The 17,981-nt window shown below is 38.6% G+C and overlaps 1 protein-coding gene across 1 annotated transcript; it reads right to left on the reverse strand.

Annotated features, from left to right (window-relative positions):
* Window positions 1-214: 214 nt before the first annotated feature.
* LOC114627671 (olfactory receptor 52E5) lies at window positions 215-1,162 on the reverse strand. The gene has a single exon (XM_028775556.1). The coding sequence runs from the start codon at window positions 1,154-1,156 to the stop codon at window positions 215-217; it is 942 nt and encodes a 313-aa protein (XP_028631389.1). The 5' UTR covers window positions 1,157-1,162.
* Between the last annotated feature and the right edge of the window lie 16,819 nt (window positions 1,163-17,981).

A 17,981-nucleotide genomic window follows, 5' to 3' on the forward strand; every position in this document is an offset into this window, starting at 1 on the left:
GGATGATGTGTACTAACGTAAGAACCATGGAGGCTGATGTAATGGATTGGCTTTTATGGTGATAGTGAGGGGAAGTGGACAATTTGTTTTTCCAGAATTTATTGTTCACTTGCTGACTTGTAGAAATTTAACAGAATGTGTTTCTAATGTTTACTTCTGACTGGACATCATTATTTTCTTATTGGACTGTTATGGAAGATCTTGGAATTAAATTTCAGTGCATCTCAGGGTTAAGCATTCTTAGTACTCTCTCCCTTATCTGTTTTGTCCTGACTCCATAGATAACAGGGTTCAGGGCAGGAGGAACCACCACATACAGGTTGGCTAGAAGTATGTGGATGTAGTGAGGGATATTGTGGCCAAAGCGGTGTGTCATGAATGAGAAGAGAGCTGGTAGGTAAAAGGCCAACATGACACTGACATGGGAGCCACATGTGCTAAGTGCCTTAAACCGAGCATCCCAGGATGGAAGGTGAAAGACTGTTTGGAGAATCCGGATGTAGGAAAATCCAATCACAGATAAATCAATGTATCCCACTGAGAAAGCAACTAATCCATAAATAACATTGACCCTGATATTGGCACATGCTAGCTTTGCCAAACCCATGTGTTCACAGTAGGTATGTGGGACAATCCGGACACCACAGAAAGGCAACCTCAAGATCAGAAATATAAATGGAGTCACAAACACCAAAGTTCTGACTATGATGATTACACCCAGAATAGCTATCACCTTGTTGGTGAGAATCATGCTATATCTCAATGGGTTACATATAGCAATATAGCGATCTATGGCCATAACTGTCAGTACCACAGATTCCAGGCCGGTGCACATATGGATAGTGTACATCTGAGTGATGCAGGCTCCAAACTCAATCTCCCTGAGATTGAACCAGAAGATGCCCAGCATCTTGGGGATGGTGGCTGTGGATAAGCCCAAATCAGTGCATGCCAACATGGCCAAGAAGTAGAACATAGGTTGATGGAGGCTGCGTTCTGTTTGGATCACAAATAAGATGATGATGTTTCCCAAGACAGCTATTAGATACACTGTGAAGAAGGGGAAGCTGATCCACATGTGCAAATCTTCCAGTCCTGGGATCCCTATTAGGAAGAAGGAGGAAGGATGGAACTGTGTCTTGTTGGAATGAAGCATGTTGGTGTGAACTGATTACAGATGTATTTCTTGCAGTTTTCTGGCTTCCATTGAGAGACGCTAGCTTCTTTCATAGTATGTTGTGGAATTGTTTCAGAAACAGAAAATCCATTTTTTAATCCCATAATATAGCACATGACACCTACAGAGGGAATAAGAAATACTTTAACTTTGAAAAATTTGCCTCATACTTATAGAAAACCATTTGGAAAACTTTCAAATTTGCAACAATCGTACTTCTGTCTTTTGTCTCTTCAGTCTTTAAGGAAGGACTTATATACATTAATTTAGCAATTATTTACTGATAATTACACTAGCTAATCAGAATATAATGTATATGACCAATATGGAGTCTCTCCTTCTCTCCCTCCATCCCCTAATATGTGTGTGTGTTTGTGTGTGTGTATGTGTGTACATGTACATTGTACAACATATACCACATAACTGGGCTAGAATTAGGAGATGATGACTCAACAAGTTGTTGAGGGAAATGATACATTTCGTGCAAAGCAGAAGATAAATTTTATATGACAGTGGAGTAAAGAAGGGGTTGGTTAGATAGACAGTGGAACTATGGAATAAAATTAAGGAATTTAGAAACAACTGGAGACTATTACACAATTCTATAAAACAATGCTCCCTCTTAGAAATGTAAAATCTTGCCTTAATATTACAATCATTGCACAAATAGCACTAGATACTCACAGATTTATTTTAGACCTTTTATGATTCATGGTCTTTGAAAGATGGAGCAATATGATGAGCAGTTACTGGCTTCCTTTGTGTTAGTGCTGTATCTAGTTTTTCAGATGTAGAATGTGGTGGTTTTTTATTACTGGCTAGCTGACTCTCAGAATTGAATTTATCAATTGCTTTGTTTTCTGGTCTGAGTCATCACTTGTAACATGATGAGGTAATGTGTGTGAGCAAATCATCCTATTACTTAACTGTTAACTACAGAGAGTAAATTTTATGGTAGACTCTGGGACACAGGTAGCAGCCAGACATTGACTAGGCTTGTTGGGTCCAGACAATGATGTCACTACAGCAGTTCAGTGGATTGTGTTGTCTTGATGTTGCTTTGAGTACAATGTATTCTAATTTGGTGGCTATAATATAGTCTTTAAAAACTGCTTTAGAAATATGTCATTTAGATTGACATGTGCCTATATTATATCCCATTTCCTTTCCTAATGTAGTATGGAATTATTTCCAAATATATGTTATAATTAGCTATTTTGTGATTTGTTCGCATAAAACTCAGTTTTAGTAGCTTTCACACTCACTGACCCTTCATTAGATTTCTCTTTGTGTTCATCCCTAGCCTTTACCTCAGTACATAATAGGCCAAAGAGTTCTTTTAATTTTACTTTTCACTGAAAAGAATAATAATACTTCAGATTGGTTTTTTTTGGGGGGGAAAAAGACATGTAGGTGGCATTTAAGGAAATTTTTTCATGTTTATAAGTATTATTTAAATATCAAAACAGATCTGAGATTGGCATCTCTGTCCCCATTTATAAAGGTGGTAAATGAAGGTAAGGTAAGACTGTCTACCTATCTATCCACATAAATGAATCTATATTATAAACACTGTATACATGTTATATATTAGTCGATAGTTGTAACAATTTTTAAAATATATGGACTAGGGGTAACAATACTGAGTCCATGGTTGGGGTAACACACAGGGATGTTCTGAAAGCTGGAACTTATAGATTTGTGGTGTGCTTACTCAGTCCTAAATGTAGTTTTAGTAGCTCTAATAATCACCATCATCATCACCATGACCATCAACGTTATCACTGAGATAAGGAAGAGGGGAGATATTTCCTAAAAATATCTCTTTTCATCCACTCTCCATTTTCTGCTTTTCAATTCCTATTGTTTCTTATGTAATGCTTTTTAAATCTCTATTAATATATAGTACATTTCCAGTTTCTAAGATATGAAAATATTGAATGAATTTTCCATCGTTTAAATTATTTTGCCTACCACGGCATGTTGAATCTCTTTTTTAAATGCTGTATATATTTCATATTTTAATGTATATCTTAATGTGTATTTTTCCTTATTTTTATAGGCTTCTGATTTACATTTTATTGTTAATGACATTTGCTGAGGAATATTGTTAATCTGAACTCTTACAGAATTGTTCAACTTGGAGTTTTATTTTCATGTTTCCATCAATCTACAACTTCTAGAAAGACCAGTGCCAATGTACTACTTGCTTTCAATGGTGGAACACAATTGTCTAAATTCTGCTATGTTTAAAACACAGGGGCTATATAACATGATAATATTAGTTGTGTTAATGAGAAAGCTACAGAAAGAATTTTATTGACAGAAAAGTCAAAGAACAGAGCTAACTCATTTACCATGTGTCCAGGTGAGATAAATAACATCATGGGATTAGTGGTCTGGTATGTACACAAACCTCAATACTTTGGAGGCTTACTCAGGAGGATCATGAGTTTGAGGATGTCTTGTGCTACAGTTAGATACTGTTCAATTAGCAAAGACAGCCTAGAATCTCACATCAGACATATAACTAAAGAAGGTCACATGTCTAGGTCATATAACAAAAATGAAAACATTATGAAAGCTATGACAGTATTTCTCCTCATAAACCTGTCAGTCCTAAAGAAATGGTTTCCAATGATAATTACCTGTATGAATATCAATACATATAGTTTAAAGCAGCAATGATACACATCATCAGAACTCAAGACATTTGAAGAAGACACAAACAAACATCTCAATGAACATAAAAATAAAAACAATAAATATCTGATTGATATAGAGGAAAACAAAAATAAATATTGAGGTTTGGGACCGAGCCTAGAGCAGGTCGCAGGCAGCAGCTCCGTACCCAACCGCAGAAAACCAAGAAAAACAGGGACTCCCAGGAGCTTGAACTCACGCAGCATCCCAGGTAAGGAAAAAGCAGCACTCACCCCAAACAGGGAGCAACAGGGACCCACTGGGACCCAGGAATTCGCTCCTGGCCTGGAGCGGGCTCCATCCGGTCTGGGCCCGAGCACTCGCGGATCCCGGGAGGCAGCTCTGCACCCAATCTCGCAGACTCCAGAGGAAGCGGGGCTCGCAGGACCTCTGTGCCAAGTAGGGTCTTGGGCTAGGAGGTGGCAGTGCTTGCCCCCGAACAGGGAGTGGCTAGGACCCACTGGGACCCAGGAGTTCACTCCAGGGCCCGGAGCGTGGGTTCCTTCCGGTCTGTGCCAGAGCAGATCCCGGGAGTCAGCTCTGCACCCAATCTCACAGAACCTAGAGGGAGCGGGGCTCTCCGTGGCTCAAGCTAGCTCAAGCAGTTTCTTAGGCTAGGAGGTGGCAGTGCTCGCCCCCAATCAGGGAGCAACTGGGACCCACTGGGACCCACTGGGACTCATTGGGATCCAGGAATCCGCTCCTGACCCGGAGCCCCGGCCCCTTCCGGTTTCCACCTGAGCACCAAGCACATCTTGGGCCTCATCTCTAACTCAAGCAGCAAAACCCATCCCAAACAGTTCTGACACAACCTAGATAATAGGAAAGACAGGCCCCAGTCAGAGACAGCTCTGATAGCACAAAGGTGATCCAGATGGCGAAAGGCAAGCGCAAGAACACAAGCACCAGCAACCCAAGGTACTTGCCATTATCAGAACCTAGTTCTCCCACATTAGAAAGTCCTGAACTCCCCATATCACCAGGAAAACAAGAACCAGATCTAAAATCATTTCTAATGATGATGCTAGAGGACTACAAGAAGGAAGTAAATAACACTATCAAAAAACTTGAGGAGAACACAGGAAAACAGGATGAAGTCCTTAAAGAAACACAAAAATCCTTTAAAGAATTACAAGAAAACACAAACAAACAGATGAAGGAATTGAACAAAACCATCCAGGATATAAAAATGGAAGTGGAAACAATAAAGAAATCACAAAGGGAGACTATCCTGGAGATAGAAAACCTAAAAAAGAAATCAGGAGTCATAGACACAAGCATCACCAACAGAATACAAGAGATAGAAGAAAGAATCTCAGGTGCAGAAGATACCTTAGAAAATATTGACACAACTATCAAAGAAAATGCAAAATGCAAAAAGTTGCTATCTCAAAATATCCAGGAAATCCAGGACGCAATGAGAAGACCAAACCTAAGGATAATAGGTATAGATGAGAGTGAAGATTCCCAACTTAAAGGGCCAGTAAATATCTTCAACAAAATTATTGAGGAAAACTTCCCTAACCTAAGGAATGAGATGCCCATAATCACACAAGAAGCCTACAGAACGCCAAACAGACTAGATCAAAAAAGAAATACCTCCCGTCACATAATAATCAAGACTCAAAATGTACAAAACAAAGACAGAATTTTAAAAGCAGTAAGGGAAAAAGGCCAAATAACATATAAAGGCAAACCTATCAGAATTACACCTGACTTCTCACCAGATACTATAAAAGCCAGAAGATCCTGGACAAATATCATACAAACCCTAAGAGAACATAAATGCCAGCCCAAGCTACTTTACCCAGCAAAACTCTCAATTACCATAGACGGAGAAACTAAGATATTCCATGACAAAACTGAATTTACACAGTATCTTCCCACAAATCCAGCTTTACAAAGGATAATAGCAGGAAAGCTCCAATACAAGGAGGGCAATCATACCCCAGAAAGAGCAAGAAAATAATCCTTTTCCATCAAACCCAAAAGAAGATAACCACACAAATGATGTCTCCACTATTAGCAAAAATGACAGGAAGCAAGAACACCCTCTCCTTAATATCTCTTAACATCAATGGACTCAATTCCCCAATAAAAAGGCATAGGCTAACGGACTGGATACGCAAACAGGACCCAGCTTTTTGCTGCTTACAGGAAACCCACCTCAGTGACAAAGACAGACACTACCTTAGAGTAAAAGGTTGGAAAACAATTTTTCAAGCAAATGGCACTAAGAAACAAGCGGGAGTAGCCATTCTAATATCGAATAAAATCAACTTTCAACTTAAAACTATCAAAAAGGATAAGGAAGGGCATTTCATACTTGTCAAAGGAAAAGTCAACCAACATGAACTCTCAATTCTGAATATCTATGCGCCAAATACAAGAGCATCGAATTTCATAAAAGAAACCTTACTAAAGCTCAAAACACACATTGCACCTCACATAATAATAGTGGGAGACTTCAACACCCCACTCTCAGCAATGGATAAATCATGGAAACAGAAACTAAATAGAGATACAGTAAAACTAACAGAAGTTATGAACCAAATGGACTTAACAGATATCTATAGAACATTTCACCCTAAAGCAAAAGAATATACCTTTTTCTCAGCACCTCATGGTACCTTCTCCAAAATAGACCATATAATTGGGCACAAGACAGGCCTCAACAGATATAAGAAAATTGAAATAATTCCCTGCATCCTATCAGATCACCATGGTCTAAGGCTGGTCTTCAAAAATGACAAAGAGAATGGAAAGCCCACATTTACATGGAAACTGAACAACACCCTACTCCTTGATAATCAGGTAAGGGAAGAAATAAAGAAAGAAATTAAAAACTTTTTAGAATTTAATGAAAATGATGACACATCATACCAAAATTTATGGGATACAATGAAAGCAGTGCTAAGAGGAAAATTCATAGCTCTAAGTGCCTACAAAAAGAAACTGGAGGGAGCATACACTAACAGCTTGACAGAGCACCTGAAAGACCTAGAACAAAAAGAAGCTAATACACCCAAGAGGAGTAGAAGGCAGGAAATAATTAAACTCAGGGCTGAAATCAACCAAATTGAAACAAAAAGAACTATCCAAAGAATCAATAAAACCAGGAGCTGGTTCTTTGAGAAAATCAACAAGATAGATAAACCCTTAGCTAGACTAATCAGAGGGCAGAGAGACAGTATCCAAATTAATAAAATCAGAACTCAAAAGGGGGACATAACAACAGAAACTGAGGAAATTAAAAAAATCATCAGATCCTACTACAAAAGCCTATATTCAACAAAATTGGAAAATTTGAATGAAATGGACAATTTCCTAGACAAATACCAGTTGCCAATGTTAAATCAGGACCAGATAAACCATCTAAACAGTCCCATAACCCCAAAAGAAATAGAAGCAGTCATTAAAAGTCTCCCTACAAAGAAAAGCCCGGGACCAGACGGTTTTAGTGCAGAATTCTATCAGACCTTCAAGGAAGACCTAATCCCAATTCTTTTCAAACTATTCCACAAAATAGAAACAGAAGGTACACTACCCAACTCATTCTTTGAAGCCACAATTACACTCATACCTAAGCCACACAAAGACCCAACAAAGAAAGAGAACTTCAGGCCAATCTCCCTTATGAACATTGATGCAAAATTACTCAATAAAATTCTAGCGAACCGAATTCAAGAACACATCAAAACAATTATCCATCACGATCAAGTTGGCTTCATCCCAGGAATGCAGGGTTGGTTCAATATTCGGAAATCCATCAATGTAATCCATTATATAAACAAACTCAAAGAAAAAAACCACATGATCATCTCACTAGATGCTGAGAAAGCATTTGACAAAATTCAACACCCCTTCATGATAAAAGTCTTGGAAAGGTCAGGAATTCAAGGTCCATACCTAAACATAGTAAAAGCAATATACAGCAGACCAGTAGCCAGCTTAAACTAAATGGAGAGAAACTTGAAGCAATCCCACTAAGATCAGGGACTAGGCAAGGCTGCCCACTCTCCCCCTACTTATTTAATATAGTATTGGAAGTCCTAGCCAGAGCAATTAGGCAACACAAGGAGGTCAAAGGGATACAAATTGGAAAGGAAGAAGTCAAAATCTCACTATTTGCAGATGATATGATAGTATACTTAAGTGACCCCAAAACTTCCACCAGAGAACTCCTAAACCTGATAAACAACTTTAGCAAAGTGGCTGGATATAAAATTAACTCAAGCAAATCAGTAGCCTTCCTCTACTCAAAAGATAAACTGGCTGAGAAAGAAATTATGGAAATGACACCCTTCAAAATAGTCACAGATAATATAAAATACCTTGGTGTGAACCTAACCAAGCAAGTAAAAGACCTGTATGACAAGAACTTCATTCCCCTGAAGAAAGAAATCGAAGCCGATCTCAGAAGATGGAAAGATCTCCCATGCTCATGGATTGGAAGGATTAATATAGTAAAAATGGCTATTTTGCCAAAAGCCATCTACAGATTTAATGCAATCCCCATCAAAATTCCCACTCAATTCTTCTCAGAGATAGAAAGAGCAATCTTAAAATTTATTTGGAATAACAAAAAACCCAGGATTGCGAAAACTACTCTCAGCAATAAAAGAACTTCTGGAGGAATCACCATCCCCGACTTCAAGCTGTACTACAAAGCAATAGTGATAAAAACTGCATGGTATTGGAACAGAGACAGGCAGGAGGATCAGTGGAATAGAATAGAAGACCCAGAAATGAACCCCCATACCTATGGTAACTTAATCTTTGACAAAGGGGCTAAAACCATCGAATGGAAAAAAGATAGCATTTTCAACAAATGGTGCTGGTCCAACTGGTGGTCAGCATGTAGAAAAATGTAAATTGATCCATACTTATCTCCTTGTACAAAGCTCAATTCCAAGTGGATTAAGGACCTCCACCTAAAACCAGCCACACTGAAACTAATAGAAGAGAAACTGGGAAAAAGCCTGGAATACATAGGCACAGGGAAAAAGTTCCTGAACAGAACGCCAATGGCCTGTGCTCTAAGACCAAAAATTGACAAATGGGACCTCATAAAGCTGCAAAGCTTCTGTAAAGCAAAGGACACAGTCAATAGGACCCTATTAAAAAATGGAGCACAGACCTGAACAAAGAATTCTCAACTGAGGAAGCTCGAATGGTTGAGAAGCACCTAAAGAAGTGTTCAGCATCCCTAGTTATCAGGGAAATGCAAATGAAAACAACACTGAGATTCCACCTCACACCAGTCAGAATGGCTAAGATCAAAAACACAGGTGACAGAACATGTTGGCGAGGATGTGGAGAAAGAGGAACACTCCTCCACTGTTGGTGGGATTGTAAACTGGTACAACCACTATGGAAGGCAGTCTGGCGGTATCTCAGAAAATTGAACATAGCGTTACCTAGGGACCCAGCTATACCACTCCTGGGCATATACCCAAAAGAAGTTTCAACATACAACAGGGACACATGCTCCACCATGTTCATAGCAGCCTTATTTATAATAGCCAGAAGTTGGAAAGAACCCAGATGCCCTTCAACAGAAGAATGGATGCAGAAAATGTGGTACATTTATACAATGGAGTACTACTCAGCTATTAAAAACAATCAGTTCACAAAATTCCTAGGCAAATGGATGGAGCTGGAAAATATCATCTTGAGTGAGATGACCCAATCTCAAAGGAACATACATGGTATGCACTCACTGATAAGTGGATATTAGCCCAAAAGCTCACAATTTCTAAGAATCTTCATATAGACCACATAAAACTCACATAGAAGAAGGAAGACCAAAGTATGAATGCGTTGGTCCTTTTTAGAAGGAGCATCAAAAGTTTCAACCAGAACTCCCAAAGTCTAAACCACCAACCAGAGAGCACAAAGGGAGGGACTCACGCACCTGTATAGGGAATTGAGGGTGACCTTGTTAGACTCCAGTGAAAGTGGAGGGCCAAGGTCCCCAAAAGTTTGGATCCCCTACTGTGTTGGAATTCGAGAGCAGGGAGATGGGACTGGGAGGATGTTTGGAGCACACCATCACAAAAATTAGGAGGAAGGGGTAGGGGATAAGGGATTTGGGGGGAGAATGAGAAAGGAGACAACATTGAAAGGTAAATACGTATAATACCCAATAAAAACCCCACACAGATAAAGAATTTAAAAAAAAGGGAGTCTATTTATTTTAAATTAATTTCAAAAGTTTCTAGGAGATGCAAATTGGCTAAGATACTATTTTAAGCTCTCCACAAAAGAATTTAAATCTCTGTTCAATATTCTCAAGAGAGAGGTAAACCCTAACTTCCTCAACAGTTAATTGACAAAAGAGAGGTAATCTCACAAAAAGTAGAAAAAGCTATTTCTAATCGATATATCATATAGTCTGATTAATTGTCAGTGGAGCTATAAAAGTCCTTTGACAAAAGATTATTAATATAGATTTATATATCCTTAAATAAGGCCTTCATGACTCTCTGAGTGTGGAAGGAGCAACTGTTGGCGCTTCTGCCCTGATTTTACAAGAACTCTGAAAAATTGGCTTTAAAAACAAAAGAGGGGGAACGGTACCCCCTCAGAAGGAGTCCCCCTGAAATACTCTCCATCATGCCTTGTTCACTTTTCTGTCTCTAAAGCTGAAAGCTCATGGCAAATCTCTTGCTGACCATGTTGGTGACCTCGGGCACCACCAAGACCAACAAAACTTTGCCACAGATATGGGGAAGGACCCTCATACCCATAAAGGGAATGCCCCAGTCCCAGTTCCCTTATGGAGCCGAGGACTGATATGCCTGCCCAATACCACAGAAGGCACAGCTAACCGGCTACCACAAATATTAATGAAAAAAATAGATACCCTCACAAAGCCAGGCCCAATCATAAATACGATGAATAACAATTTACATCCAGGGAAGAGAAATCTCCCTGAGAATCCCCTTCTTTTTTCTTTCCAGGTAAAATTGAATCACCCGTGATGCCTGCTATTAGAAGTTCTAACCCAGATGGACCAGAAGCCAGGAGCCTCGCTTGCCCTTACCCTCACCCCCTACCTTTTCCCACCTGCACAAGGTCCCCTGAAGCTGGGCAACTGCAAGATCCTGCTTGGCAACTGCAGATAGACTCAAAGCAGTGTACCATATCATCTGAAGAATAGCAGGGAGACCATAACTCAAGCAGTGTACCATATCTTCTGAAGAATAGCAGGTTGCAGTCCTCCTCGCCCCCACGAATAACCAGGACCCGCCGGTCGGGTCAAGTGGCACCCAGACGTGGGGCTCGAGGCAAGGACCCATCCGGACGGACCCTCATTGAGAGGATGTGCGCACGACATCAAGATTGAGCAAGACAGAGATCATCACCCGTGACCTGTCGTCCATGGAACCAGGTTGATGCTGCCATCAAGAAGGCAGTTGAAGTTCATTACCATCAGCTGAAAATTGCAGAGGATCCAGAAGTGACTCCGCAGGAGACTGACACAGCTGTCAGCTCCCCTGCCTCCCCCTATGGTCGACCCCTAGACTTCCACGCCCTCCAGAAGGGTACCTGGTATGCCTGGCTTTGCCCTCTTGATCACCACAACAAAAATTGGCTTTTTCCTAAACCAAGGCCACCCTTGATATGGCCGCTAACATTGGGGAGCCTTCCTTTATGACAATATTACACCCCAAACTGACAAATGGTTGGTAACTTGAACATATACAAGAGACTAGGATGGCTGTGAGTTAGCCCAATGACGGGATTATTGTAGGTCCACTTCCCAGGGGCCCACCCAATGCAGCCGAAAAGGAGTGCGTGGTGCTGGGAGTGGATGCAGCCTACATGGCCTAAGACAGGGCTCTCACCCTCCTTTCACCCACATCAGAGTCCCTTGATGGTGCCCATCGTCGACAGCCTAAAGCCTTCGACCATCAATGTGACTTGTCTCACATCAGTGTTTTGGGGTTGTGAACTTGTCTAAGACCCCCCATAATTAGACATCCAAATTCAAAACTCACATAGTTGGGATTGAACATAAGACGCCTTCTCTAACTAAACAGTGAAGGGGGAGATGCCAGAAGCCAGGACCCTCGCCCTTACCCTTACCCCCTACCTTTCCCCACCTGCATAATGTCCTCTGAAGCTTGGCAGCTGCAAGATCCTGCTTAGCAACTGCAGATAGACTCAAAGCAGAGTACCATGTCTTCTTAAGAATAGCAGGGAGACCATAACTCAAGCAGTGTACCATATCTTCTGAAGAACTGCAGGTAGATCATAATTCAAGGCAGTGTACCATATAGACCATGACATGTTTCAAGGCACAGGCCAAGAAGATTTTGTACTTTTCCACCACCTGGACCCTCTTACCCCCTCCCCTTGTAAAACATGCTATAAAAAAGCATTTCATGTTAAAAAAAAAAGAAAATAAAAAAATATATATTATAAAAAAAAATAAAAAAAAATATTGAATGAACTAATGAAGACAATTTGAGATTTGAAAACTAAATTCAGTTAATGGAAATATTTAAGAGAATTCAAGTTGAAATGAAGATGGGAGTGAAAAAAATTGATAAATCAATTGGAAAATTCAGAGGAATGTCTTTTAAATAGATTGGATCAAATAGAAGGCAGAATATCAGAACTTGAAGGTAACATAGAAAAATTGAAGAATATGAAAAATTTCAAAAACACACAAAAGAAACATGCAGGAACTGTTGTACACTGTGAAAAGACCAAAGATTTGAATCATAGATATAGATGAAGAAGAATCCTGGGTTCATGATGTAGACCATTTATTCAATAGGATCATAGAAGTAAATGTCTATTTATTAAGGAAAGACAAATCTATACAGATACAAGAAACACACAAAATCCCAAATAGATAAGCCCAAATAAACTTCTCATGGCATATGATACTTAAAACACCAAGTATACAGAACAAAGAAAGAGTATTGAAAGCAGAAAAATAAACACACACACACACGTCACAAAAAGAGAAAACCTACCAGAATAATGGCTGATTTCTTAATGAAAAAATTTAAAAAGCCAGAAGACCCTGGTATAAGGTACTTCAAATTCTAAAAGATTACTGATATCAACCTAATTTTACTGTACCCAACAAAACTGTCTATCAAGTTGAGGAAGGAAGAAAAACTTTCCATGATAAAAGCAACCTACTTAAAAACCAAAACCAAATGAACAAACCAAACATCCAACAACAACTAAATAAAAAATAAAAAAAATGTGCATCTGCAAAAAGTAGTAAAAGAAGTAAAAATCTGTAAGTTTAGTTTTACATTGCTGTGATTTCTTGTGACTTTCAATCCCAATTTTCCTTGGTATGTAATTTTCAATTTAATGGTTATTCTTTTTAAACTTCAGACTTTACTTATTATATGAATTGTATTTTCTGAAATACTATATCTAGAGAATTGTAAAGTTTTGTTAAAGTTTCAAAGTAATTTGATACATTTTAAAGTAAGTTTGAATTTACCACTAACATTACTTATCCCCCTATTTTGGCCATCAAATTGCTTTCTCCTACCACCATGACTAATTGGTTATTTGGCCTCATCTCAAAAGACAAATGGAAATGTATAAGAAAGAAAAGACACCATCTATGCCAGCTGATCTCTTTTCATGAATATTTCTTTTTATGTATCCAATATACTATTCTTTGTTCATGTGCTCCTGACAGCACACACACTCCTGCATGTATTGAAATTGTTTTGTTTTCTTGTCACTGTGGGTATTGGTATCTGGTTTTCAGTGATGAATCTGAATTATTGTCAGATTGACCCCCCACCCCCACTGTGCACCTTGATATCTATCCACAGAGTCTACGGTCACTGGCTGACTCTCTGGAGCTCAATTCGTGTTTGGAGACCCTTCTATCAGCATTACTGGAACTTACCCACCTCTGACCAACATCTGAGAAGTCATTTGTGAAGAATTGGATGCCATAGATTACAACCTGTATGGATCCAAGTTCTCAATAACCAGAGTCTGGGAGTTAAAAGAAGACCTCTAATTATCGGGGGAGAGCCTTCTCCCAGTGAAGATCCAGATACAGAACAGAAAATTCCCACATCTCTAAGGGCAGATCTTTTTTCTATTTCTGGGTCAATGATCTGTACAGTTATCTGTACATCACCAGGGAGCACTCTTCCCTGAACATGTCCCAGGAGGCTGCTGCGCAGAGGCTTGATGGCTTCACACTAATACTACAAATCTCACTATGGTGGTAGGCGATGATGTCACTGTTGACAGAGAAGCAATAAAGGCAGGAAAGGAACATGGTAGGAAAACCCTAGCATTTTCACTAAGTCATCTCTGAAACTTATAAAGTTAAAGAGAGAAAGATGATTCTTATTTATTTCCAAACCTTGATATAGACAGACAGACACACACACACACACACACACACACACACACAAATATAGATACATAAATTCTTAGACACACACATATAAAACTGCATGTATTGTGAGCATTTGGTGCCCTTAATTCTATATATTAATTAAAAAACTAAATATGGTAGACATTTATGCCAAGGATAAAGTATAGTTTAAGAACATGACATGTTTTTTAATTATAATTTTATCATATTAGCTTTTGGAAAATGTCACACATGTATGTAGTACATTCTGTTGACACTGATCCTCTACCCTCTCTTATCTTCCTTCCACTCCTGTGAAACCCCTCTTCCTCCATACAAGCCTTTTTTTCACATTCATGTCTTTTGTTTTGTTTTGTGACCCACTGAGCTCTAACCAAGCTGTCTGTGTAACTCTGGGTTCACTGGTGCCTGGTGGTTACACAACTCACGACAATGTCTATACTTTCCCAGAATCCTTCAGTAGTCAATAATTCATCAGGGAGTTGTAAGGACCCATACACGTCTCCCCAGTCACTGACTAGTGACAAGCTCAGTGTAGACAACTTCAGTTGCTGTGAGATTGGCCATGCCTTGTCCTTTGCATTCTTTCTGTCCCTTTTATGGCATTCCCTGAATGTGCCACCCTCAGAGAGCAGTGCTTGGCCTCACCAAAAATGCAAAGTGAATTTAGAGCAAGGCAGAAAAAAACAGAAAAGCAAAAACAAAAAAGAAAACTAAAAACAAAAATTACCCTTCAAGACTTTGCTTTTTAAAAGGTTCTTTAAGATTGGGTCTCTTCACTCAAGATGATACTTTCCAGCTCCATCCATTTGCCTAGGAATTTCGTGAACTCAGTGTTTTTAATAGCTGAGTAGTACTCCATTGTATAAATGTACCACATTTTCTGCATCCATTCTTCTGTTGAAGGACATCTGGGTTCTTTCCAACTTCTGGCTTTTATAAATAAGGTTGCTATGAACATGGTGGAGCATGTGTCCTTGTTGTATGTTGAAACGTCTTTTGGGTATATGCTCAGGAGTGGTATAGCTGGGTCCTCAGGTAACACTATGTTCAGACCTTGTAAATAGGTAACCTTGGCAGACAATACCAACTTAGATAAGGACAAGCAAGTCATAGGCAGAGTCATAGTGACTTGTCCCCTGAACCTTCACCCAGCCGATACCCGGTTCTGAAGATATCTGTATTCCCCCTGAACATCCACACTCCAGTGTCATTCCCTTCCCCACATCCTGCCTTTCTGTGTTTATACCCCTGTATGAATTAATTATGATTTGAGAAAAAATAAAAAAAATTTAAAAAACAAAAACAAAAAAAACAAAAAAGGTTCTTTAAAAGAACATTTCATTTGTATTTTTATTTAAATTTTATACTCTGTACATATTGCTAGAGGTTGACCATTTTTAATGGCCAACAGTAACCAAATCAGCCTTCAGAATATTCTCTGTTCCCTTTCTGACTTAAAGTGTGACATGACTATCTTCATTGTAATCTCAAAAGAAAAAAAGTCTTGCTAAAACAAACAAACAAATAAACAAGAAAACAAACAAGACAGTGGTGGCAACTTTAATTCCAGCACTCTGGAGGCAGAGGCAGACAGATCTGTGAGTTTGAGGCCAACCTGATCTACAGAGCATGTTCCAGGACAGCCAGGGCTACAACAGAGAAACCTTGTCTTGAAAAACAAAAAAACTAAACAAAACCAATGAACCAAACCAAATCAAACCAAAGCAACAACAACGACAACAACAACAACAACAACAAAAACCCAAAAAACAGAAACCAAAATCAAAACTCAAAAACAAAAGAAAAGGAAGACAGCAGCAAAATCTTACTGCAAGCCTTCTAGTTTGTTTCTGTGCATTTCTGGGTGTGTATCTAGGTAAATTATAATTTTTCTGTATGAGATAGCCAAAAATGTCAAAATGAGAAGGGGTTTTTTTCTTCTTGTCTATGAAGTAACTATGTATGTATGTATGTATGTATGTATGTATGTATGTATGTATGTATTCATGGCCCGCTTGATGTATATATGAAACAAAGCACAACAGAAAGGTGTAGTTTTGTTTGCCCTGTTCTAACAAAAAAGTTGTTTAACAAATAACAAATTGCCATTATTATTAAATTTTAAGCATCTAGGTTCTGTAATTAATACTTTGGAGTCAGGCAATATAAATCCAGTTCCAGTAATTCAAAGCCAAAGGCCCTTCTCATATCTTTGGGTCTTATCATTTTTCTTATAGATTTTTCATGAGTGATAAAGATGACAATATACAGTCCACATGGCTTTTCTCAGAATGCAGTGAGTTCATACATTAATGTACAAATATGCAAAGTAAATTATTAAAGATAGCCCATTGAAAAGCTCGCTAGTTTATTTTATCAAGATACATGTATTCCTTTGACCACTAGATGTCAGCAATATGCATTTGCCAAGCCAATGATCTACTTGAGCCCATGTTATAGGTTCAACAATACAACAACGTGATTCTTGATAAATATAAGATAAATAAACAAATTTTACTTGCCATTTGAACTGTATGGATATTTAATGGTCAAAACTACATTTTTGCAGAAACATAAAAAGATCTCCAAGATATTACCCTACCTCTAATATTTCAATATATTTTAAATGTGTATTTATTTGCATAGCTTCAAGGTTGAGAACATCTGTTCAGAGATCCTTGATTTCTTTTAGGATAAAAAGTATAGGGCAGAGGGTTGGCAAGTTTTTAAACGTGGACACAATTTAGTAACAAACTATCAAATTATAGACAGAAGGCATTTGGTTTTGCAGTTTTAATTAGAGTATACTAATTATCCACAGGAGTAGGTTTTATTTCATAAATGCATATGACACATGTAATATTTACACCTCCATTACTCTTGTATAGTCCCTGATGTCTCATCTCCCTTTCCCCTTATAATCATCCTTCTATCTTCATGATGACCACCCCCAAATTTTACATGTGAGAAATAATTAATACTTGTTTGTCTTCCAGAGCCTCATATTCCACCTAATGGGAGTTAATTATTTCTGATAAAGAGACTTTGTCTGTGCGACCTTTCTCTTGTTATATGAAAATTAAGCTAAAGATGGGTCTATTTGGTACATTTTTTTGGACATAAGTTTTTTTTTAAGATTTATTTATTTATTATTTATGAATACACTGTGGCTGTCTTCAGACACATCAGAAGAGGGCATCAGATCTCATTACAGATGATTGTGAGCCACCATGTGGTTGCCGGGATTTGAACTCAGGATCTCTGGAAGTGCAGTCAGTGCTCTTAACCACTGAGCCATCTCTTCAGCACCCTGAACATAAGTTTTTGTGCTTATTTTGACCTCAGTCATTTTATTTGTAAGATTAAGGTGATAAGGTTTTGATGCCTTTTTATTTTTCCACTGGCAATTTGTAGCAAATAATTTCTAGGTGCACATGGCAGAGGCTGTAAAACTCAAGTGCAATTCATGCACACAAATCAGGAAATTGTGCAGGTTGCACACTGGGCAAGAATGGACTATAGCTGTTGTATTCAGAACAAAGGTTGCCTAGGTTCCTGAAGATGAGTAGATGATACCTTTTACTATCTTCTTGGATTTTTATAATGATATTTACTACTCATCTAATGATTTGACTAATTTTGTATTGACATGTAGACCTAGACAACATTTCTGAACAGAAGACATTCATGGCTTATCTGCTGATTTTGAAG

The sequence above is a fragment of the Grammomys surdaster genome, unplaced genomic scaffold (assembly GCF_004785775.1).
Source record: "Grammomys surdaster isolate TR1022 unplaced genomic scaffold, NIH_TR_1.0 256, whole genome shotgun sequence".
Lineage (NCBI taxonomy): Eukaryota > Metazoa > Chordata > Mammalia > Rodentia > Muridae > Grammomys > Grammomys surdaster.

Excerpts from the sequence above, each read along its gene's own strand:
- LOC114627671 (XM_028775556.1), bottom strand. The coding sequence starts at position 1,156 with ATGCTTCATTCCAACAAGACACAGTTCCATCCTTCCTCCTTCTTCCTA.